This window comes from Bos grunniens, chromosome 19 (genome assembly GCF_055505025.1).
Source record: "Bos grunniens cultivar Pamir isolate PY7600 chromosome 19, Bosgru_T2T1.0, whole genome shotgun sequence".
Taxonomy (NCBI): domain Eukaryota; kingdom Metazoa; phylum Chordata; class Mammalia; order Artiodactyla; family Bovidae; genus Bos; species Bos grunniens.
In genome coordinates, this window is record NC_141183.1 from 10612795 (window position 1) to 10638596 (window position 25802).

Consider the following 25802-nt stretch of genomic DNA (forward strand, 5'->3'; position numbering starts at 1 on the left):
CATTCACGAGTGGGAAGAGAGGATATAAGGAAAATCTCTGCACCTTCCACTCAATTTTCCTGTGAACCTAAAAAGGCTAAACGTAAAACTAATCTCTCTTTTTTAATTTTTACTGTACCCTCCATACATCTGGAAGACTGGGGAGGAGAGGAAAGTAAGAAAGGGGCAGAGAAGGTGGTGTCCCTCAATTCAACAGTTTAAGGGCCTGGCTTCAGACTCACTTTCCTTCCCTCTCTCCCTTCAGTCTTTTTCTCCCTCTGTCTCTGACGCTGTCTCTGTCTCCCTCCTCCACAGCTCTGCCTCCATTTTCCTCCTTTCTCCCCTTGACCAGGTGGTCACGTCCGCTGATCCCAGGAAACAGACCACGGTCTCTACAGGGACCTGCCCTCCAGGACTGTCCCTACCCTAGGACTAACCTACTCTTCAGACAAACTGTCCCCCACCCAGAGTTCAGGTCCCCAACCCTCCCACCCACCCCTCCATCCCATCCCAGACTCTGAAACAAGAGACCCCATCTCTGGGGAGACCTCCCCTGCACACCAGGAAGGAGGCCTGCGAGGAGGAGAGAGGCGGTAGTAGGGGGAGCACCCAGCTTCCCCCGAGAGTACTGCTAACCCACAGCACATAATCCTGTTAAAATATTAATCCTCATTTAGCCAGGAGGCGAGGTAGCCGCTGAGATAAAGGCCCTGAGAAGTCATAAAAGGCAACAGCAATTGATAAAGCGGATCATTGTTACGCTAATAAAATCCCAGCCGGGAAGGTCGAGTCAGGCCCCAGTAATCAGAACAGTCATCAGCAAGCAGGTCCCGGCCTCAGCGGGCAGGGGTGACCGCCTCCCATGACACTGGAAGGGGCCAGTGGTGGAGACAGAGACAAGAGGAAGCCAGTTCTCTCTGCTCCTCCTCCCCCCAGCACCGCTGGACCAAAGCAGCCCTTTGAGAAGGAATGGCATCCTTGGACCAGGGTCTCCCCCTTAAGGAACACCACCAAGGTCGTAAAGATGTGACTCCTCCTGGGGGCACACCAGAGGAGCTCAGTTTTGTGTGTGGCTCCTGGTGGCTTCCCACTGCCTCCCAGGCACTTGTCCCAGGCTCAATGGCTCAGTGCCCCACCCCACCCAGGGACACAAGGATGAGGCACCCATTCCAGCCCCCAAGCCAGGAGTTCATGTGGACCCCCTCCCAAGACCCAAGGCCCTGCATCCTGGGCTCTGTTTGGGAAGAGTCATCACTGTGTCCCCACGTCAAATTCTTCTTTGTCCAGGGCCCTCCTAATGGCAACCCTCTGCTCCAGCTAAACTGTATAACCATGCTGCTCTTCATTTGGCATCCCCAGAAGTAAACAGTATGCCAGCAACACCACACCCCCCAGGAAAGGGCATGAACTGGCAGCTGAGAGAGACCCAGCCAGACCCAACTTTGCACTCATCACTGTAGAAATCTGGCAGGTGGACCCCTGACCTCAAGGCTTCTCCAACAAAGAGGACAGCCCCTGGCTGGAGGGGCCCTGCTTCCACACCCACTTCCCACCAGGGCATCTGGGGCTCCCTGGCAGGCAGCACAGCCCAGGGGGCACAGTGGCCAGAGAGACAGAGATTCCCGTTTTCAGGAGACAAAAGAAAAGCAGGGAGATTGGTCGGGGGCAGAAGGCCACAGCAGCGGTCCTGACCTGCTAACGTCACCCATGGACTCTTTCAAACAGGCATCAGGAATGACACAATGCCTGCTGTGTGCCAGGAGGCGGGGATAAAAAGTCGCTCACAGCCTAACGGGGGGAGACAGAAAGAACTGCAACGTAATTCACGCATACCAGTCATAAATGAGATTATGGGGACAATGCCTGGTATGTCCCTCTCCCCAGCAGAAACCAAACACAGCTGGGCAGGCTGCTTCGTCCCAACCTGAGCCCCATGTGCCGCTCAGCTGGCCAGGGTACCTGTGTGTTGCACATGGCCATCTGAATGTGTCAAATCGACCTGGTCCCCAGGCCAACGAGGCCTCTGGGTGAGGTCCTGTGGGGCACCAATGACGCCCTAAACAAGAAAAGCATTCAATAACCCCCCTCATGCTTCCTTCTGTGTCCTCAAATAGGGGCCCTTCGGGACCTCTCTCCACCATGGATCCTGGTTTGCCCATAAATGCTGCGCCCAGAGGAGACATCTGCCCTGTCTCTCAAAGCTGCACATGCACCGGACTCAGCTGGGGAGCCCTTGGCTTCAAGAACAGCTGAGACAGTGACTTTTTAAATGCTTTATCAACACCCCAGTAGCAAGGTACACACCCACCACCCGGATCTAATATCATAGTCCAGCCTCTCAAGGAACCAGGGCTTGAGATTCTAGGACTGAGGTAGGACATGTCCAAGATGACCCAGCACACCTTGTGCTCCAGAAGCAAGGGAGTGCTCATGGAAACAAATGATGGGGTAGGTCAGAGGGATGCAAGAGGCAACTGAAAGAGCTCCCTGTGGCCAATGCTGGAGTAATTTGAGCAATGCAATAAATCCAGTAGCGTTGAATTATAATTCAAAGTATAAAATAAATATCCATGGTCCAGGCAGGTAGAAATGATTGACTAAACAAAGAGGAAGAACAGACAAATGTATGCAGATTCTCCCAAGGAGGTGAAGCATGACCCCTCCCTCCTTAAGTGTGGGTGGCACATAATGACTTTCCTTCCAGAAAGCTGAATATGAAACAGGAGGGCAGGAGACAGTAACTCATGGTGGAGAAACCTGACCGACCCTCTGTTGGCCAGATGGTCAAGGTCAACATCCACAGCGATGAGTCATGTGGACAGTATGTACCCTTGACGTGATATAATGACAAGATGCTTTATCTCTGTGCTTTTCTTCCCAAGAACCCACAACCCCAGTCTAATCAAGAGGAAAACATCATATCACCCCAGCTGAGGGACAGTCTACAAAAGGCTTGACCAGCACTCCTTAAAATCTGTCAATGTCATAAAAAACAAGGAAAATATGAGAAACTGAAACACCCACGAGAAATGTAAGGAGGTGTGATAACTCAGTGCAAAGTGGGATGCTGGAGCAGGGAAAGGACACTGGGTCAGACGCTGATGAAATCTGAACAGAATATGAACTTGAGTTAAAAATGACTTAATCTATATTGGCTCATTAACTGCGAAAAATACCACATAATGTAAGATGTTAATAATAGGGGAAACCGGGCATGGTGTATATGGGAACTCTCTACTATCTTTGCAATTCTTCCATAAGTCTAAATTATCATAAAATAAGCTTATTTTTAAAAGGTTTTGCCTAACCAGAAAGTATGGTAGATACTTGCATAATTTTTCCCTTTGAATGTATTTATTCGTATTCAACAAATATACATTGAGTACATACTCTGGGCTGGCATCACACCAGCAAAGAACAATATGGCAACCCCTGCCTGCAGGGAGCTCTGAGTCTACCTGAAGAATGACCAGCATGCAAGAGGGTAGGGAAAGTTACAAGTGACAAATATTAATATAAATGATGGAAGGCTGTGGAAAATAGAATCCAGAAGTATATCTTCCCCAAAATATACACTGCAAATTAAACAGAGACTAAAGCCCTAAGACTCAGTGATCACTTTGACCACTGGATCAACGGTCAGAGATGATGAAGCATCTGTACATGGAGAGCTCAAGATGAGAAATCGTGACATGAAGCTCTCCCAGCCTTCCTGGCTTAATACGTTAAGACATCATTGCACACCTGCTAAGTCACCCAAAAGGAACAAAAAATAAAATCCAGTGAAAACAGTTGGCCAGAGGCGGTACTAGCATCTATCCACCAGTATCCTGATGGCGATTTGATTATAAGAACCAAGCAGCCTTTACATCCTTTGTCTGATAACCCCTCGCTAAAGACTCTCCCCCAAGGAAACAATGTGAATGGGAAAGAAAAGGAAAAAGTCAGTGACACCAAGATACTCACAGCTGCACTATTCTTTAAAGAAAAAAATCAATGGCCCCAAAGCCTGACGAGAAGACCCCAAGCGGCTGGTAAGTCACTGGGATCTGGTAGTTTTCCAAGGGGGATTCTGCAGGCAAAACACCACCTGGGCTCAAGTCCCAGCTCCTCCACTTGCTCAGTGACCTTAAACCTCTGTTTCAGTATCCTCACGCATAAAGTGAGGCTATTACTAACTCCTGCCTCCAAGAACTGCTGCAAAGCTTGAACAAGATCATGGATGAAGCCCAGGGCTTGGTCTGCAGAGACACCGTGTAACTGTTAGCTATAGTCAACATACTCTCTTTCTGCTGACAAGCTCTAGGAGACCAAGGAATAAAAAGGAAACTAACAGGGGGTGAGCTAAGGAGCTCCCTGGGACAAAACATGAGTGAGGTAAAGAGTCAAAAAAAGGAGAGGAACTACCCCAAGCCTGGCTGAGAGCAGGAAGCAGATCTTTCATGCCACCTTCAGGCCAGAAAGCCACGCCGGCAGGAGAGGGTGGGCAGGAGAGGGTGGGCAGGACAGGGAATTTCCACATCCCTGATGGGGACCAGCAGGAGGAAGCGCAGAGTGAGAACAGCGACCCCTCCCTCCCCACAGCCCACACCCACCCACCACCCTCGCACCCCAGGTCTGTGCCCCTCTGCCCCGGGCCCCGGCCTCAGCCCTGGACCACTGCATCAGCCCCTTACTCACCTCCCACCTCCCACTCCTCACGCAGCAGCCAGCATATCATGTCACTCCACCTGCTTAAAGCCCAGCAGTGCCTCCCAGGGCCATTATCCTATTATCGCCTCGGATTAGGTCCTGCTGAGAGTGACAGAAAACCCAAATAACGGAAATGGAAGCAGAGAGTGTGTGTAACTCTCCCTGGCGAGGGTTCCCCAGGGGCTGAGCCATTCAAGGCGGGCCGGCCACGCTGCCCAGGATGCCTTGGGGGACCAGGCTCCTTCTGTGTAACCTCTCTCAGAGTGCCCCTTATCATCAGTTCTCCGGGCAGCCTCTGAGCTTGAGGTACCAGAGGGAGGAAGAATCCAGAGGGGCAAAGCCAGCGCCGACAGACTGAGGGCTGTCGCATGACATTTTTTCTTTCAACCCATTGGCCAGGACATGCTCACTGTGGCCAAACTGCACTGCAGGGCATGCTGGGAAATGTAGTCTTATTCCTTGGTAGACATTTTATTATAGACGAAAGTAAGAATAATACACATTAGAAGATATTAGGAGAACAAACATTAGAATAACTAACATCAAATCCAGAGTCCCCCAGGCCTGTCTTCCAGCCTCAAGCCTGGTTGGTGCCCTCTTCCACCTCATCACTGTCATTGCCTGGAAGGTTTTCCTGCCCACATACCTCCCAGCTGCTGCTGCAGCTAAGTAGCTTCAGTCGTGTCCGACTCTGTGGGAGGCCATGGACAGCAGCCCACCAGGCTCCTCTGTCCACGGAATTCTCTAGGCAAGAATACTGGAGTGGGTTGCCATTTCCTTCTCCAATCTCCCAGCTAAACCCATCCTACAGATTTGTGCAGGCTTCCCTGGTAGCTCAGCTGGTAAAGAATCCACCTGCAATGCAGAAGACCCTGGTTTGATTGCTGGGTTGGAAAGATCCCCTGGAGAAGGGATAGGCTACCCACTCTAGTAGTCATGGGCTTCCCTGGTGGCTCAGACGGTAAGGAATCCTCCTCCAATGCGGGAGGAGGTTCAATCCCCGGGTCAGGAAGATCCCCTGGAGGAGGGCATGGCAACCCACTCCAGTATTCTTACCTGGAGAATCCCCATGTACAGAGAAGCCTAGTGGGCTATAGTCCATGGGGTCCCAAAGAGTGGGACACAACTGAGCAACTCAGCACAGCACTGCGTGAAATGTTGAATCCTCAGAGGGCCTTTCAGGTCCCCACTCCAGCACTAGAATGAATGTGGTCCCCACTGCCCTCTCCTAAGACACCCACACTTCCTCCGTGGTACCTTTGGCAGCTCCTCACACAGGTCCACGGGTGGAGCTCCGGGCCATAAGCTCAGTGAAGGAAAGCCTGCCCTCTGTGCCCCAGCCCTGCACCAAGCCGGCACAGGGCAATCCCTGCATATCCTGGTTGTAGAAGTCCATGCAGGGGACCATCTCCATCTCTCGGACTCCAGCCTCTGAGAGGCTCACGAGGGGCGGCATTGTGTGTGGATCCCTCCAGGGTGTGGCCCCTCAGATGGGGGAAAGGGCCCAAGAATCTGTACCCCGGGGCTCCACTGCCTCACCGCAGAGGAGGCTGTGGGGGGCTCTGAGACCCTGGGATGGCCTGACAATAGTCCCTCTTGCCAGCCAAGCAGAGTCCTGGGTGGAACCGCCCTCAGCAGTTCAGCAGCTGAAGACAATTTAACTCGGGACATACCAACTATTTAACACATCCCCTCAGGTAGACGTGGCCAAGATAGAATGCTCTGCCCTCGACCTGCCCTTTGACCTCTGACCACCCTATGGGATAGCTGTAAGACACCATCACCCCAGCTTTCCAGGCAGGAAACCTGGACATCTCCCTTGATTGCTCCCTTTCCTTCTCCCCAACATGCAAATCCTTCCAGGAGAACCTCCAAACTACCCACACCTGTCACTCCCACAGCCCCCATCCTGGTTTGGACACCAGCAGTCCCCTCCCTGTGGAGCGCCCCACCCGCTTTCCTTTGTCAAGCTGACAGTCCTGCAAATGGAACGCTTGAGTGAAGTTTCTTGTTTTTAATGCTAGATGAGTTTATGTCACTCACAAGCTTAAAACCACCCCATGGCATTTCCCCCCTGCACTGCACAAGAATGCCAGACTCCATACGGCAGCCACAGGCCCCAGGACCCACCCTGCCGCCCTCCCGCCTGCCCCCGATCCACTCCCCCGACTGATGACCCCCAAGATCACTCCCTCACAGTCATCCTCTCACCAGGCCCTGGCTGACCACCCACCAGGCAGATCAGATCAGATCAGATCAGTCGCTCAGTCGTGTCCGACTCTTTGCGACCCCATGAATCGCAGCATGCCAGGCCTCCCTGTCCATCACCAACTCCCGGAGTTCACTCAGACTCATGTCCATCGAGTCAGTGATGCCATCCAGCCATCTCATCCTCTGTTGTCCCCTTCTCCTCTTGCCCCCAATCCCTCCCAGCATCAGAGTCTTTTCCAATGAGTCAACTCTTTGCATGAGGTGGCCAAAGTACTGGAGTTTCAGCTTTAGCATCATTCCTTCCAAAGAAATCCCACGGCTGATCTCCTTCAGAATGGACTGGTTGGATCTCCTTGCAGTCCAAGGGACTCTCAAGAGTCTTCTCCAACACCACAGTTCAAAAGCATCAATTCTTCGGCGCTCAGCTTTCTTCACAGTCCAACTCTCACATCCATACATGACCACAGGAAAAACCATAGCCTTGACTAGATGAACCTTTGTTGGAAAGTAATGTCTCTGCTTTTGAATATGCTATCTAGGTTGGTCATAACTTTCCTTCCAAGGAGTGAGCGTCTTTTAATTTCATGGCTGCAGTCACCATCTGCAGTGATTTTGGAGCCCAGAAAAATAAAGTCTGACACTGTTTCCACTGTTTCCCCATCTATTTCCCATGAAGTGATGGGACCGGATGCCCATGATCTTCGTTTTCTGAATGTTGAGCTTTAAGCCAACTTTTTCACTCTCCACTTTCACCTTCATCAAGAGGCTTTTGAGTTCCTCTTCGCTTTCTGCCATAAGGGTGGTGTCATCTGCATATCTGAGGTTATTGATATTTCTCCTGGCAATCTTGATTCCAGCTTGTGTTTCTTCCAGCCCAGTGTTTCTCATGATGTACTCTGCATATAAGTTAAATAAACAGGGTGACAATATACAGCCTTGACGTACTCCCTTTCCTATTTGGAACCAGTCTGTTGTTCCATGTCCACTTTTAACTGTTGCTTCCTGACCTGCATACAAATTTCTCAAGAGGCAGATCAGGTAGTCTGGTATTCCCATCTCTTTCAGAATTTTCCACAGTTTATTGTGATCCACACAGTCAAAGGCTTTGGCATAGTCAATAAGCAGAAATAGATGTTTTTGTGAAACAGACAGACGCACTATCTTATTTCCCTGCTTGCTTGCTTTTTGCTGACTCCCACTATTCTACTGCTTTACTTGTTGATTCATTTTGTGTGTCCCCAACCAAACTGAAAGAAGCCAGGAACACCGTCTGTCTCCTTCACTGTCGTGTCCCCAGGACTTAGAGTGGGACCTGGCTGGTGGAACATGTTTCATAGGGAGTGAGAAAGAGAGACAGAGACAAAGAGACAGGTGGAGAGAAAGTGAGTGAGACAGAAAACTGCACGGTGAAATCAGAGGTCCCTCCCAACACCACCCTCTCCATGAGCACAGTGTAGCAAGGGAGGCCACACTTCTCACCATCTTGCTGATGAAATCCAACAGTGAGGCTGCCCATGCCTGTGCCTTCTGGGGCTCCTTGAGGCCTGAGAAGGAGGGCACAGCAGGCACTAATCCAGGTTGGAGCTCTGCCTGCCCCACCGCAGGACCCCTCTTAGCATAGGCAGGAAGGGGAAGAGGTGCTCCCCCAGGCTGGGGAGTCCCCATAGGCAAGGCCAGTCTCCTGAACCCTGAACCCACAGCCCTGGTCCAAAGGCCTCCCCAAATTATAGTCTGGAGGAAAGGGCCCCATCCGGGTGCTCTGGGACACAGTGAGCCAGGCACAGGGACCCAGAGTCACTATGAGAGCTGGGGTTGGGGACACAGGCTTTTCCGATGGAGTGAGTCGATTCTGTTCACCACGCCTTCCAGAATGGTCCCCATCCTCCCTGGAAAGACACTTGTGCACGAAGCGGGAGGGGCATCGAGATCCGCTGTCAATAAAGGCAGATGCGCCCAAGGGCCAGGCTCAGGGTGCGGACACAGCAGCCAGGGGCCACCTCTGAGGCTCCCGCACAGTCTCAGTTCAAAGACGCACAGGATAAGAGCTGTTCAGTGACCCTGGGACTTTGCTCTGCTCATCAGCAGAAAACTTCCCTCGGCACTTGCATCTCTGGCGAACCCATCATGGGAGCCCCAGCTGTCTTCTTTGCCGTGGCCCTGGCCACCCTCCTGGCTCCAGCATCAGGGGCTCCTGTCCGCCAGCAGGCCTCCCGGAACAAGCTGCTCCTGGTATCCTTCGATGGTTTCCGCTGGAACTATGACCAGGACGTGGACACCCCCAACCTGGATGCCATGGCACTGGACGGGGTGAAAGCTCGCTACATGACCCCTGCCTTCATCACCTTGACCAGCCCCTGCCACTTCACTCTGGTCACTGGTGAGTGTTGGCCTCAGATGGGGCTTGGGGTCCTGGGGGGGCAGCTGAGAAACCAGGGAACCCACAAAGTGAACCGCAGTGCGGGCATGGAGCTTCGACCCGGTGGGCACACAGTGCAAGGGCAAAGATGAGGCCAAGGAGGGGACACCCTTACTGGGCAGACATGACCCGGCCAAAGGGTATGTTAGGAACCCTTCCTGTCGGGGGCAAGTGATAGAGGCAGATAAAAAACACCTGGAGGTCCCATCGTAAGTGGGGACCACACCCAGGGTGGCAACCCAGGAGGGCTTCTGGTGGAGGTGAGTGTGGCCAGGATTCAGAAAGGCAGGAGAGTTGAGCCTGAGGCTCCTGCTCTTTCCACTGCTCGCTCCCAGCCACCCTCGAACCCACCATTGCTCTATTTAGGCCGGAAGCCTAAAATCCGGGTGTCACAGAGCCACACTCCCTCCAGAGGCTGGAAGGGAGGATTCTTCCCACCTGTCCCAGTTTCTGGGGACCCAGGCAATCCTGGACTTGTGGCCGCAGCTCTCCAATCCCTGCCCCCTGTCACATGGCCATCTCCCCTCTGTGTATCTTTCCTCTTCTTGTTAAGGACACAGGTCACTGGATTTAGGGCCCACCTGATGTGGAATGCCCTCTTTTTTTTATACATAATTTTATTTGTTTATTTTTGACTGCACTGGGTCTTCATTGGTACACGTGGGCTTTCTCTAGTTGCAGTGAGCAGGGGCTACTCCTCACTCAGTGCCGTGAGCTTCTCATTGTGGGGGCTTTTCTTGCTGCAGAGCACAGGCTCCGGGCGCCCAGGCTTCAGTAGTTGCAGCATGCAGGCTCAGTACTGTGGCTCGCAGGCTCCGGAGTGCTGGTGGCACACAGGCTTAGTTACTCCACAGCATGTGGGCTCTTCCCAGACCAGGGATTGAACCATGTCCCCTGCATTGGAGGGCTTTGCTAGTAGCTCAGTCAGTAAAGAATCCGCCTGCAATGCAGGAGACCCTGGTTCGATTCCTCGGTCGGGAAGATCCCCTGGAGAAGAGATAGGCTACCCACTCCAGTATTCTTGGGCTTCCCTGTGGCTCAGCTGGAAAAGAATCCACCTGCCATGCGGGAGATCTGGGTTTGATCCCTGGGTTGGGAAGATCCCCTGGAGAAGGGAAAGGCTACCCACTCCGGTATTACGGCCTGGAGAATTCCATGGACTGTATAGTCCATGGGATCACAAAGAGTCGGACATGACTGAGCGACTTTCACTTTCCCTTTCCCCTGCATTGGCAGGCAGATTCTTTACCACCGTGCCACCAGGGAAGTCCCCAGGATGCCGCCATCTTAACAAAACTAATGACATCTGCAAAGACTATTTCCAAACAAGGTCACATTCGAGGCTCTGGGTGGGCATGACTTTGAAAGTGAAAGTGTTAGTCGCTCAGTCGTGTCTGACTCTTTGAGACCGCATGGTCTGTCCATGGAATTCTCTAGGCAAGAATACTGGAGGGGGTTGTCATTCCCTTCTCCAGGGGATCTTCCCAACCCAGGGAATGAACCAGGGTTTCCTGAATTGCAGGCAGATCTTTTTTACCATCTGAGCTGCCAGGGAAGCATGACTTTAAGGCATGTCACTCGTACAGACAGCTTATTCTCACACCAGCATTTTCATGACCACACGCAAGCAGAGGCCCATGGTGCTCTCTTTTGCATGTCACCTCCTTACTGACCACAGGACAATGGGGAATATGAAGGAAGGAGGTGGACTCTTCAACACCCCTCTTTTTCTACTTTCTGAACTCATGTGGAGGCATTGCCATGAAAAAAATTTTTTTTAATTTTTGAGGAACCACCATACTGCTTTTCATAGCAGCTGCACCATTTCACGTTCCTACCAACAGTGCACAAGGTTTCCAACAGAGCATAGTGCTTTGGGGGGGTTTTGTAGTTTTTTAAATTTTATTTATTTTAAAATTAAAATTAAAATTTTATTTATTTGGCTGTGTCAGGTCTTAGTTGTACACTGGGTCTTTGTTGCGTCACGTGGGATCATTCGTCGCAGAATACAGACTCTCTAGCTGTGGCTCGAGGGCTCAGTAGCCGCGGTGCATGGGCTTAGCTGCTCTGTGGCATGTGGGATCTTAGTTCCCTGACCAGGGATCAAACCCACGTCCCCTGAATTGCAAGGCGGAATCTTAACTCTTGGACCACCAGGGAAATCCTGAAAAAAATACTTAAAAAAGACACCTTCTCTCGGTTTATTTATCTTCCTGCCTGAGATTCTATTTCATGGGTGGGCCATAATTGACTTAATTAGTTCTCTCCAGATAGCCAGCCAGGTTGCTCCCAATCTTTTGCTAAAACCAACGAGGCTGCAAACGATATCCCAGAACGTGGGTATTAACACCTTTGTAAGAGTTCAGTGGCAGGATTAGCTACTCTAAGTGGAAGCAGAATCTCTGGGCTGGGGTACGTGGCTGTGGTGGCCCAGCCCGGCTCCCAGGGCCACGTGTGCCTCCCCGCCCCCTGCCCTGGCTGTGCCCTCCCTCCCACCACCCCCCTCTGCCATCCCACAGGCAAATACGTCGAGAACCACGGGGTGGTTCACAACATGTTCTACAACACAAGCAGCAAGGTGAAGTGGCCCTACCACACCACACTGGGCATCCAGAAATGGTGGGACAACGGCAGCTTGCCCATCTGGATCACCGCCCAGAGGCAGGTAATGCTGTACCCACGCCCACTTGGACAGACGGAGGGGGCGGGAGGGGGACCTGGCCGAGCAGGCCGTGTCCATGCCATGACCACGGGGCATCCACGGCAGGACCCAGGAGTTCAATGCTCCCAGCCTGGGAGAGGTGCTGAGTGGGCCCCATGGGAGATGGGAGCCAGGTGCCCATGAGGACCCGCCAGTGGCTGCACAGGCTGCCCTGTCCTCCCTGGGACCCAGAGGGATTGTTGCATCCTCCTGACTGGAGGGAAAACTGGGCTTCGGCACTGGTGAAAAGGGGGCCACATGGAAAATAATGTCACTCCACTAACAGGCAGGGAACAATGAAATGGCTTCATCCTGGTTCCCCTCTCAGGGCCTGGCAGTCGAATGCTAAGAGTGAGAGGTGGGTCATCCCAGTGAAAAGCCCAGAACCCCAGCCTCTTGCAATGCTCTGGGCTTCCTGACAACAAACTCAAATGGGTGATTTTGAGGTGAGCCCAGAATAAACTTCACAGGCAGGGGTCCAACTCACATCTGAGTCCCCTCACTTCAGAAGGAGCTACCAGACACCAGGCTTGCTTGCAGAAAGCATAGCCTAGAACTGACATCTCAAGGTGGACATGATGACCTGAGGCAGTGGACAGATGGTGGAAAGGACAGATGGATCTGTAAACAAAACAGCAATTGGTTTATGGAAAGACAGACGGATGGCCGGGTTGAAGGCTAGAAGGGCAGGCAATGGAGAGGCCGATGGATGCATGGCAGGAGAGGCTGGGCTGCAGGTCGGAAGGGAGCGTTCACAGAGCAGCGATGTGACCTACGGCCACAGTGACAATGAGGACACAGCATATCTGGGGACACTTTTATATCCACTATCTGATTAGTGCTGAGTCCACTGGGCACCTGCTCTCTCCTCTATAAAATCAGTATCAGCCCTAATAACATAAGATAAGAGCTATGAAAGGTCTTTCAGAAAATACGAACCCCTGTGGCTGCAGGCAGGAGCAGGGATGGGTAAGCATGCAGTCCGGGGGCAGGCGGTCAGGGCAGATGTTTCAGCAGGGGACAAGCAGGAGGAGGCCCTCAGCCCTGATGCCACCTTCCCCCCGCAGGGCCTGAAGACCGGTTCCTTCTTCTACCCCGGCGGGAATGTCACCTACCAAGGCGAGGCCGTGACGCTGAGCCGGAAGGAAGGCATCCTTCACAACTTCAAGGACGAGGCAGAGTGGAGGGCCAACATCGACACGGTGATGACGTGGTTCACGGACGAGGGCCTGGACCTGGTCACCCTCTACTTCGGAGAACCGGACTCCACAGGCCACAGGTATGGCCCCGAGTCCCAGGAGAGGAAGGAGATAGTGATGCAGGTGGACAGGACCGTGGGCTACCTCCGGGACAGCATCAGGAAGAGCGGCCTGGAGAGCAGCCTCAACCTGCTCATTCTGTCTGACCACGGCATGACCACCGTCAACAAGACGGCCAGCGACCTGGTGGAGTTCCACAAGTTCTCCAACTTCAGCTTCAAGGACATTGAGTTCGAGCTCCTAGACTACGGACCAAACGGGATGCTGCTCCCCAAGGAAGGAATGCTGGAGAAGGTGTACGAGGCCCTCAAGGACGCCCACCCCAGACTCCACGTCTACAAGAAGGAGTTCTTCCCCAAATCCTTCCACTACGCCAATCACTCGCGGATCACCCCTCTGCTTATGTACAGCGACCCAGGTTATGTCATCCACGGGGTGAGTTTCAGGGTGCAGGCACATCTCTGCCCTGCTGAGTCTCTCTGGTTCTATAGAAAGCACTTCCCTATTTCTAGTCAGACCCCAACTTGAGGCGTGTCAGCCTCCAAAGGGACACACCCACACTATGCGACAGGAATTGGGGTGTGTACATGCACTGCGTACCTGTGTGCATGGGTGTGCATGCATACATGTGTTTGTGTGTGCACATGCGTGTATAGGGTAAAGTGGGAAGGCTAGCTGTAAGAGTGACACACAAGAGGTGAGAGAGCTCAAGGAGGCTGAGAGGGAAGCAATATGCAGAGCAGGGGCGGGATTCTAGGCAAGGAGTACTGACGTGTGGGCGCCCAGCCATGGAAAGGAACCCAGAGTGTGTCCTTGGCTGAAGCTCCGCCCCCTTTACATGGGTCTCCATTCATGTCTCTGGGTCTTCACTGAGGCTCCTTCTTTGGGCCACTGATCTTTGGGGCTGAGAATTCAGAGACAGGGAGGCTCAGAATCTTTCCCACCCCACCTCACCCCCCCAATTTGAACTCCCTGCAGCAGTCCTCTGCAACCCAGGGCCCGGCAGATGGTGCTCCTGGAGAGGGTAGGGAGGCCTGGGAGGGTCAGCACAAACTCACTCTGGACCCTCCCTCCTGGCAGAGAGTGAACGTGCAGTTCAACAACGGGGAGCACGGCTTCGACAATGAGGTCATGGACATGAAGACCATCTTCCGGGCTGTGGGCCCCAGCTTTAAGAAGGGCCTGGAGGTGGAGCCTTTCGAGAGCGTCCACGTGTATGAGCTCATGTGCAAACTGCTGGGCATCGTACCAGAGGCCAATGATGGGCTCCTCAGCACCCTACTGCCTATTCTCCAGGAGACCACCGCGACCCCCTCAGGTGTGCCTCTAGGCAGCTGCAGGGGATGGGGGCCTGCAGAGCCATAACCAGGGTGCCCCGCCAGCCAGTTGGTGTCACCTGCTCCTTCCTGTCCCTGGCTCCTGGGAACATCTGGAGCCCTGACATCCCCATGGCACCTGACACCGCACAGTGCACTTTGTGCATCTCGGCTGCATATGCAGGAGAGCCGGTGGGCGTGAGCAGCCTTGTTTAACACGGGGAGGCTGAGGGCCAGAGGAGCTGGCAGTTTGCCCACTGGACAGGCCACCTCCAGGCTCCATGGCCACATGAGGACTCCTTCCTGGAGTCTTCCTCTTTCAGCCTCCTCAACACACATCCTTGCCCCAACCCTGACCCATCTCAGGGGCAAAGGTCACCCAGGAGCTGGCAAGGTGGCAGCTCTTGGGGGCACTTGCCTGGGGATGGGCAGGCCTCGCTGGGCAGGGGCTGTGAGGGGTCACACAGAACACAAGCCAGGAGGCCAGTGCAGCTGGGGCAGGTGAACAAGGCGGGGAGGGGTGGGTAGTGTGTGATGAAACCAGGGAGCTTGTGGGGGTGGCCTGGGGACACTTCGCCTGCCATTAAAGAGTTAGGGTGAGGGACATGCTCCCATTTCTCTCGTTCACTAATCCTCTGACTTTCCTTAGGGTCTGCCCTCCTGCCAAGCGGCTGGCCTCCCTTGGTGACGGGACTGCTGGTGGCTGCAACTCTCCTGGTCGAGGTCGCATAACACCCCCTCCTGGTCAGAGGCCCAGGAGATGGAGTTGTGAGGAAGTTGGAGTCATTCTGCACCCCTGGGCCCCTACCTGCACCCGCCCTGTGCCCTCCAAAGTCCAGCTGAGGGTCAGGAATTCCCACAGGGGCCCTCCTCAGTCTCCGCTTGACACGGATGCCTCCATGCACTGTCTGTCCCCACCCAAATTCCCTCTACTCCCTCCCTCCAGGCCTGTCTGCTTCATCTCCTCCACCTGCTCCATCTCCTCCACCTTCCCCTGCCCCATCCCTTCTTCCCAACCCAACACACACCTGTCCTTCCAGGCCCACCTCTTCCAGGAAGCCTCCAGAAGCTGCAAACAGGGTCTGAGCCTGCTCCTGCTGTGATGATCTACTGGATATGGATGGGCCTGTCTCCTCAGAAGACATGGGACCAGGCCTACATGCCTCCGTGTCCCCACAGCCCCAGCCCAGGCCTGGCCATGATGATGCTGGCAATCTGACCCCTGCCCAGGTTTAGATCTCTGGGGGCATCATCTGGTTCACTGGCCCACGGCCCCCAGACTCCCAAGACGCCCCCGTTCCTTCCCTCCCCCTCCCTCTCCTTCAACCCCCCTTTCTGCCTCCTCCCCTCCTCTCACAGCAGAACCAGCCCTATACCCTTTCTGCCTCCTCCCCTCCTCTCACAGCAGAACCAGCTCCATGACAGCAGGACAGGGAGGGGGGCATGGATGGGGGAAGGGGGTCACTGAGTGCATGGTGATGGGGAGGGGGGTACCCGAGTGCCCACTTGGGAGGGTGCAGCGGGCCTGCTGGTGGTTGCAATAGGACTGAAGCCTCAAACACCCAGACCCCGAACTCCAGCTCCAGTGGGCGATGAGGAGGCTCTGCCCTGGAGCTCCCACCCCCAAGTCCACACACCTCCGGCCCAGGGGCCATCTCCATCTGAGCTGACCAGGGCCTGCACCCAGGCCACCAGCAGTACACCGCCAGGCAGAAAGCACGGATGGGAATAAAGGACCCCACTGGCTGTTACCAAAACACAGTGACCAGTGTGGGTGCAACATTTCATTCTAAAACCTGCTGGTTTCTTACAGCCTTCCCACTTGGATCCAGGGTATAATAACCTCCTAGTTTCTTAGGAGGCTGACAAACACAGGGGAACCTACCCATTCTTGTTGGGAACGGGCCCTGGTTGGACTGCCAGCAAAAGCTGGTAAAGGGTGGGGTCCCCATTAAAAAGCAAAGGGGGGATGAGAACTGAAGGAAACCAGAACTCTATGCCACATTGCTCAGCTAAACAGAAAATGCTGCAAATGGCAGAATGCAATTGTGGGGGAGGGGTGTGTGTGTGTGGTAAGTCTACACATAAGACATATCCTTGGAGAAGTTTCAAGAAAAGGTGAGCATTGACTGGCTTCAGAGGGGACCTGGGTGGCCAGGCCAGGGGCAGGGGGCCAATGTCCACCACCTGGTGCCTTGGACACTATCAGTACTGAGCCACTTCAAGGACTGTACACTCACAACAGCTCTCAAGAGCGTGGACTTTGGAGTCAGACTAAGTACTGCTCCAGTTTGTCCCCATGGCCTAAGGGGAGTAGTTTACCTCCCCCAGCCTCAGTTTCCTCATCTGGAAAAATGGGATAATAAGGAGGTGTCCATGTCTCTGAGGTTACCCCAGGACGAAGCACCGAGGCAGGTGGTTCTTAGATAGTAGCCACAGGGATAATTAAAACCCTACTATGGGAGATGCTAAAGTTGTCAAATTCAGCTTTTGCATATAAATCCAGCTGTGACAATGAGAGACAGATTCTTCGAAGGATGCGTTTGTCAGGATCTGCCTATTCCTTGTCTATGAATCCCTCTTCTCCCTTGCCCGGGCCTCTTGCTTCTACCTGTAGTTTGAGCCCCATCTCCATCTGCAGGATCCATCCCAACCTGCCCTCCACAGCTGCCTAACCACCAGCCTGGGGCTGGAGTGCTGCCTAATCGGAAAGGCCCTGTGGCTCCCTGGCCCTGCATCCCATAGTTGTCCTGGAAGGACTGCCCCACCCCCACCACGTGCAGCCCTACTGGGATACCCAGGCCCTCCTGACTGCCCACACCAGCTTCCAAACCTGGACAGGCCCAAATCAGGCTGGAGGGAACCGGAGGGTGGGGCATCCCTTCGCATCCATGTGCATGGAGCAGTGAGTGCTCAGAGATGCCAGCGTAACCGCCATGACCCCCATCTCCAAGAGACACCCAACCTTTCACCAATAGCCCACAACGACCATGGTCAGGCTAGCCTACTTTCTAGGGACGAGCTAACAGATATTCTGAGAATCACTCTCAAACGGCTTTTTCAAAAAGAAAAGGAAAAGAGAGAGAAAAGAGAGAAAAATAATCTGGCCTGGCCCACATTAAGTATTCTGCTACCGCAGATGTCTGTCATCCCCAGAGCACCCCAAAAAAGTCCCGATGGTTGACTAACACTGAATAAGCTTCTTGCATCAGGAACATGGGAGCTGAGGCAGGCTGCGAGCAGTGGGCTGATTCCCATCTGTGCAGCTGGGGGTGGGCTGGGGGGTGGGGGATACCACCCTGAGCAGATGATGGGTTCAAACAGCTCCGGAACTCTGACACTCACTAACTCAACACTCTGCAGCCCTAGACAGGTTCTCACCTCTGGGCCTCAGTTTCCTCATCTGTAAAATCAGAACCAATAGCAGCACCTGTCCAGTGAGGTGGTCTCAATGATGAAATTAGTATTTGCAAAGTCTTTAAAACAGGGCCTGGCCCACAGAAGGCCCACGTGTTACGTTTCAGGAGTTATAAAGAGACAGGGTATCACAGAGTGAGAAAGTCACACCGCCTTCCTTTTCATCTCCAAACCTTCTTGTTTCTCTAGCAGAAAGTTTCTGCTTGCTGATACTAAATCTTAAACACCTCCCTCTGTAGCATAGAGAGAAGACCCAGGCTCAGAGCTCTGGTGGGCAACCGTGTCAGGGCAGAGTGTTACAACCCTGTTATTTGCCTTATATTTGTTTTTATGATCACCTTCAGCTTGGGTGAATGCTACTGATTTTCCATTTATGTCTGTTATTTTCTAAGTTTTTTCCTTTTAAAAGTAACTTAAGTGAAAAAGAGTGAGTTGATTTAAAGAAAAATGTTGACTGGTAGACACAACAAAATAAAAATAATAAAGGAGGTTTTCCAGAGTCAGCATAGCCACACTGGTTGTCCACGCCCCTCCTGCCTCCCCTCCCTTCCCACAGCATGGCCAGCCCAGGACGCCTCTGGAGGGCAGCACTCAGCCTCCCCAAGGCCAGTGTCCAAAGACTGCCCCCCCAACCCCTCCACAAAAGTACACTGGATTTCCACCATGCCCTGCACCCTTCTCAGTACCTATCAGAGGATTTCAGGACTCCACGGAAAACTAATGTTGCAGTTCTCTGTACAAAGTTCATTTTACTATTAGCCTGACTAAAAAGGTCTGGAGAAAACCCCAGCTGAAACAAAGCCATGCACTGCATTCTCGAGCCACGTGGACATGACTGGGGACTCTCTTACATATCAGCCACACACAACTTCCTGTTTTCTCAGAGCCTTTGTTGAATTTGGCCAGTCCAGCTGCTGGCAGTAATGGATGAAATGTTCCTGAGTAATGACCGGGTAGTTCATGCCTGGCTGGGTGTATGATTGGGACACTGAAAGCCCCCTTTGTCAAGAAACCCCATTCTTTAGAATCAGTCCTGCATGCTGTCACCAGGAGGCGGCGCTCTTGGGCTCCACAACACCCCTTGAAGTCTTTCTCAAGCAGCTTCTGAAGTTGAGAGGAATTCCGAACCTCCTGTCCAACTTCTTCTACTCCTCCTTCTCTGAAATAGCCCCACTCCTTCTCAGACCAGCCTTGGGGATGTGGCCAAGAAGTATTTATGCTTCATCTAGTTTTAGATGGATCCCCAAGCAAAACACAGGATGTTCAGAAAAAAGAGCTAGAACTTTCCCCACTAGGTTTGTTTTAGAATCCCATGATGGGAGGGATCATGTAGCCCCATGTTTAGCACAAGGGTCACCGCGGATCAGTGCTTCTCACATTGGTAGGTCTGGAGGTGGCCTGAGAATGTACATTTCTCACTAGTTTCCAGGTGATTCTGATGCTGCTGGCCCTGGCGCTACACTTGAGCATCTTTGCACTAGATAAAGGTTATGAATGAACGAGTGAATGAAAGAAAAGTGATCTAGACCAACCTCCTCCCATTACACAGGATAAGAACTGAGGTGGCATCGCCCACCAGCTGGCTCTGAACAGAGGTGAGAGGGGAGGACAGGTATATCAAGGCTAGTAGGCCTGGCCAGTCTTTTCCCACAAAGGATCTACTGGATGGGAGTGAAGTCTGCTTTCCAGAACCTGTGAGCTGCTCCCCTCTCCACTGAAGAGAAGCCTATGCCAAACACCAGGCCTCCCTTCAGCCCTTCCCAGGTTTTTCATTTGTCCTGGGACCCAACAGGAGCACCTGCGGGTCATAAAACCCGATAACTGCTTGTGAGGCTCCCGGCCACCTTTAGAACGCGGGGGTTCGTCTCCCCTGAGCAGGATCCGAGGCGCCAAAGACTTGCTGCGCCTTCACACCTGGAAGCAGCAAGGGCTTCCTTGCTGGGAGGTGAGACAGCAGGAATCCTTCGGGCCCCGCCCCAGGCCTGCCGAGCGACCGAGTGAGGACCCCGGGTCCCCCAGTCAACCGAGGAAGCGGCGTGTCCAGTACCAGCCTGGGCGCCTCATCAGATGCCTCCCCCACCCGCCACCCGTCCACCTCCGCCGCGGGAGCATCTGTTTCCATGGTTACCTGCCGCACTCGGTCCAGCCCAAGCTGGTGGTCCTGCGCGGCAGGCAGAGGTCCGCTGAGCCCCAAGCTGGGAGCGCAGCCCAAACCAGATGGGACGCGAACCCGGAGCGCTGCAAGCAACTGCGACGCTCCACACTCACCTCACCCGCACGCCGTATGTAACATATCCCACCCTCTACACACACCCCACATACACACAAAACACGCCACACACGCAGAAACACTCCATACGTGTTGAGCACACTGCATGCACCTCATACAAAACACCATCTTACTCCACATCCCAGCCACATACGCATAAATACACGTACAACATACACACGCGCGCGCGCACACACACACACATCCCACACTCGCTCGGGATCCTGACATCAGAGGATACGCGCTCCGAACAGGCGCCCCCTACCCCCGCCACCCGCATGTACAGCCCGCGGGCGGGTAGCACCCTTGCCCGCGCACGCGCAGCAAGCTGGTGCGCCCCTCCCCTTTGTGATCGGTGGGCAGCGGGTTCCTTGACTCTCTCTGCAGTTCGACCTTGAAGGATCACTTCAGGGGCAGAGCAGCACCCTGGGGCGCGCACCCCAGGTGGGATGGTCTGCGCGGCGACCCCGGACCCCCCTACTCCTTATCCCGCCCGGAGCGCCCTGACCCCGGCATCTCTTAATGGCCAAAGCGCAGCGGGCGGGTCTGAGGCTGTCTGGGTCTGGCCGCCCGGGGGCGCGTTTCCAGGAAGAGCTTGCCAGAGGCTGAGCCTGGGAGCCCCCCCACCACCACCAGTACCGGGACGCCGCCTCCTCACCCCATCACACCTCCGGAGGTTGTCCTTCCTTCCATCCCACAAGGCAAGAGGAGAAGGAAGGTGGTGAATCTCCCGGCAGGAGAGACACCCAGGCCACTCGTGTAACCCCACTGCCAAGACAGCAAGTGGCTAAGGCCCAGAGTCTTTAACACCAGGAGGAGAATTTAATCTGGTCATTTTTGTTTTGTTATGTTTCTGATGATAAATCACTGTGACTTTTGGCTTAAATCTCCAAGAAGTTCAAAAACAAAACTATAACATTACCATGTATAAATTTTATATGAACAAGTTTTCTCATGGTCTAGACCAATAAAAATGAAAAACAGGGATGGAATTGATTCTGAACCACGTCTGAGATAATAAGTAATATTCATCCAACAACACATGAACCATTTGAAAACACACAGCCCCGTTCATCTCATTAAGAGATTCAGTCCAGCAACTAATTTTTATATGTATATCATAAATATATACCACAATTTTAATATATTTTGGTTGGTTTGAGGAATCGATTAATTGTATACATCACTCAACCCAGAGTAATTTTTAATACTGAGAGTCTTAGAGTCACAGGAAAGAAAATATTTTAAATTTAAATTATGGACATGTTTTTGTTGCAGAGACCTATCCTTGAGTCACTGTCAAACATAAAAAATGCTTTTATTAAAATAAAATTCGGTAGAAGAAGTGAAAAGTGGAGGAGAAAAGAACCAAGGAGAATTTGCCCACACCTTTGGTATCATGATGCCACACTGCTACCTAAATTACATTTTGTTTGATATATTTAAAATAATCGCCCAAGGAATCCAGCAGCAGATGCATTTAGAAAAAGAAAGTTTTCTTGCAAAGAGTAAAGAAAAGGCAGACTTCAGAAGTACCGACTCACCAAATCCAAAGAGCCATCAAGTATTGAAAAGGGGGAAAAATCACAGGAAAACCACGGTCACCAAATTTACATGTGTCTGTCCTGAGTGGACCAACAACTGCTTTCTCATGTGATATTGCTAATTCTAATGTTAGGACATGACAGGAAGAGCAAAGGTCAGGGCTAAAAATCTTGTTACTGAATAGAGTCGAGGTTCACAGGAAATAGGCAAGGTGTGATCATTTGGATACTATGATTTTTATCTTAAGGTGTGAAGTTGCTTTCTGGGCTGGTTTGTTTTTGGCAGAGGAACATGACTTGCTCAATGATCTTGGAAACAAGATAAAATGTCAGGTTCTGCTTCTCTAGAGTGAGGAACCTTTTATTTTTGAGTCAAAATTGACAATACCCCAGAAATCACACCCTTTGCAACCTTAACAAACCTCATGATGAAGAACAGATATCGACCTAATAAAAAGGTACCACAGGGGCACGACTTTTCCAAGTTCTTTCAGGAGTCATGTGGACAAAGTAGCTTAAAGCCATTCACCCAGTTCAACTCCCTTCTGGACAGATTTGTCTGCTGTTGCAGAGTGTTGGTAAAGTGCAAGGGCGCCTTGGCAAATGACTGAGGAGCACAAGGAGAGACACTCAACATCACCGTCATCATAGGATTCAAATCAAAACCACACCGAGACACCACTTCTCCCCATAGGATGACTGTAATTTAAAAAAAAAAAAAAGAAAATAAGAAATGTTAGTAAGGATATGGAAAAGTTGGAACCCTTATATATTGCTGGTACGAATGCAAAACGGTGCAGCCACTGTGGAAGTTTACTGGGTCTTCAAGAAGTTAAATACAGAATTACCAAAGTGATTCCACTCCTGGGTATGTACACCCAAAGAATTGAAAACAAATGTTCGAACAAACACTTGTACACAAATGTTCAGAGCAGCATTCTTGACAGTCTTCAAAAGGTGGAAACAGCTCACATATCTATCAACAGAAGAACATAAATGAAATTCGATGTAGCCTTACAGTGAAATAGTATTGAGCCACACGAAGGAGTGAGGCACTGACACGCGTGACAACACAGGTGAACCTTGGAAACGTGCTAAGTAAATGAAGCCAGACACAAAAGGCCACAGGCCACCTGATTCCATTCATATGAAATGTCCGGAAGAGGCACATCCTTGCAGACAGAACGGAGTTTGTGGTCGCCAGGGACTGAGGGGAAGGAGAAATGGGGCGGGGTGACTGTTTCATGAGTGCAAGTTCCCTCTTGGGGTGATGAAAATGTTTTGGGACTAAACAGTGGTGATGGTTACACAACACTGTGAATGCATTAAATGCCACTGATTTATACACTTAAGATAATTAAAATGATATGTTTTACGTTATATGTATTTTGGGAAACAAAATGATTCTGGGGCTCCACCAAAAAAGAAAAAAAAGCACGGAGCCTGCACATTGTTCATATTTCAGGCCATGAAGTCTAAACAGAGGATCCAGTTTGCTTAGCTGGCTTCCCACTGTCCCAGTGTCCTGCTTGGCTAATAAGTGCTGCTGTAGGCACCCACGGGGGAGCCAGGAAGAACAGCTTGGGGTGTCCCCACTCTGAAGAAGTCTACCCAACTCCCACCAGAACCTGGCTGGAGCTCTGGTTCCTCTGTGAAAGAAGCTCAGGGACGGTGGATAAGGATGCTCCAAGGAGCCCCTGGGAATTCCTACTGGAGGCTGTTCTGGGTTCCAGCTGTAGGGTGTCAGCCAAATCCCCCCAGGTGAATTGATGCCTGGTGGTTCAACATGAAAAATGACGTTTTTCAATCATCAGATTCAAGCCATTATCAGATTGCTTTTATTTTTCTAAATAGAGTACAACTTAAATACTCCCACCATCTTAATAAAAAATGCAGCTTGGTCTTCCCTGGTGGTACAGCGGATAAGAATCCATCTGCCAATGCAGGGAACTCCACGCTTTAGAGCCCATGTGCTACAACTACCAAAGCCTGTGTGCCTAGAGCCTGTGCTCAACAAGAGAAGCCATGACAATGAGAAGCCGCGGTAAAGAGTAGCCCCCGCTCACTGCAACTAGAGAAAGCTGCTGTGCAGCAACGAAGATCCAGCGCAACCAAAAAGAAAGTTAATTCAGTTTTTTAAAAGCTTGTGAATATTTTGAAAAAGATGCAGGTTGATGTATTCCACATCTGGAATTAATTGGGGAAGTGGTTCTTTTCACCGGCAGTTCCTGGGGAGAAAGTCATTCTGGAGAACAAATACAAGAGCCAACCTTTTTGAACAAACCACACCACAGAGAAAACCCCTCTGGAAATCCAATGTTTTACATGGAAACTTCAGCTAAAGAAACAGGTCAGGGGCAGCAGCACATAATTTATAAACATCCAGCCCAGGCAACAGGAAAGACACCATGTCTTTCCAGCACGCTCATCCCTCCATCCTCCCTATGGGAGGATCTGCCTGGGAAAGGCTCTGGTCATTCATTTCTTACTATGACTACTCTTCAGACTTTATTAGACTACTGACGTTTTCTGTTTATGTCATTTTCAAAAGAGGTTTGTTTTTCTCCTATGAAACGTGGGTAAATAAATTCTGCAAAGAAATTTAAAGCACCGGTAAGCAAGCACAGGGAAGAATGTTCATCCTTTCTAAAGAGCCACAAGTTCCAACAGCAGAGGGATGCTTTTAATATTTGGGCCTAATAATTGCTTTTTAAGATAAAACACAAAGTGAGGGTCCTGCCACCACTCACCCAGATAAGAAGCATCAATCATCACCCACCTTTCACTTTTTCTTTGGTTCTGCTCTGCCTCGAGTTTTGCCACTAGTTATGTATGAGACCCTGGGCAAATCATCACATCTACATGCCCAATTTCTTCTTTTTAAAATGGGGTTCTCTGTGGTTTTGGCACTTTAGGGAGTGCAAGTTACATAGACCAACCAGACCCTGGCTCTCCTGCTATTCTGACCACAAAGGCCAGTGTGAAGCCAAAAACATTTCTGTATTTTCTATCTTCAACTGAATCTTTTTAAATTAATTAATTACTTTATTGATTTGGCTGCTCTGGGTCTTAGGTGTGGCATGCAGGATCTTCAATCTTCGTTGTGGCGTGCAAAATCTAATTTTTTAAATTGGAGGTTAAGTGCTTTACAATATTATGTTGGTTTCTGCCCTACAACAACTCAAATCAGTCATAATTGTATACATATATATATACTTCCTCTCCCTCTTTAGCCTCTCCCCGCTCCCATCCCACCCCTTTAGGTCATCACAGAGCACCTGCTGCGTTCCCTGTGTTATATAGCAGCTTCCCACTAGTTTTAGTTGCGGCATTTGAACTCTTAGTTGCAGCAATGAGACCTAGTTCCCTGACTAGGGATCGAACCTGGGCCCCCTGCATTGGACTATGGAGTCTTAGCCACTGGACTACCAGGGTAGTCCTTCAACTATATCTTGAAGTTACTGACCAGTAAGCTCCCTTTCATCCACAGAGACAATCCAGCTACCTGGGTTTTCCCTGGTGGCTGTAACAAAGCATAGCAAACTGGATGGCTTCAAACAACCCACATTTATTCTCTCACAGTTCTGGAGGCCAAACGTCTGACATCCAGGTGTCGGCAGGGCTGCCTCTGAAGTCTCTGGGGCAGATGGCTCCTTTGCCTCTTCCAGCTCCTGCTGCCAGCGTTTTTTGGCTTGTGGCCACCCACTCCAGTCTCTGCCTCCATCATCATGTGACCTTCCCTTCCGTTCGCGTCTCTCCTCTTTTGTCTCTTATAAGGACACTTGTCATCGGACTTCGGGCCCACTCGGTTCATCCAGGATGACCTCCTCTCCTCACCAGATCCTTAATCATATTTGCAAACACTCTTTTTCCATTAAAGCTCACGTTCAGCAGTACTGAGGGTTAGGACTTAGAACACGTCTTTCGACCTGCTTACTTTATACATCTAATAACTTTGCCTTGGAGGTGACTGGGTATGGTTGTCCAGAGGGATTACC

General features: G+C 51.6%; 1 protein-coding gene across 1 annotated transcript; it reads left to right on the top strand.

Annotated features, from left to right (window-relative positions):
* The first annotated feature begins 9006 nt into the window (after positions 1-9006).
* ENPP7 (ectonucleotide pyrophosphatase/phosphodiesterase 7) lies at positions 9007-15306 on the top strand. The gene is made up of 5 exons (XM_086360960.1): positions 9007-9259; positions 11818-11963; positions 13067-13693; positions 14339-14576; positions 15224-15306. The coding sequence occupies exons 1-5, from the start codon at positions 9007-9009 to the stop codon at positions 15304-15306; spliced, it is 1347 nt and encodes a 448-aa protein (XP_086217086.1).
* The last annotated feature ends 10496 nt before the right edge of the window (positions 15307-25802 follow it).

What these genes read in the sequence shown, in the direction of transcription:
- ENPP7 (XM_086360960.1), top strand. Translation starts at nt 9,007, where the DNA reads ATGGGAGCCCCAGCTGTCTTCTTTGCCGTGGCCCTGGCCACCCTCCTG. An exon ending in GGATCACCGCCCAGAGGCAG is followed by an intron (nt 11,964 to 13,066) that starts GTAATGCTGTAC and finishes TTCCCCCCGCAG; the next exon opens with GGCCTGAAGACCGGTTCCTT. An exon ending in CAGGTTATGTCATCCACGGG is followed by an intron (nt 13,694 to 14,338) that starts GTGAGTTTCAGG and finishes CCCTCCTGGCAG; the next exon opens with AGAGTGAACGTGCAGTTCAA.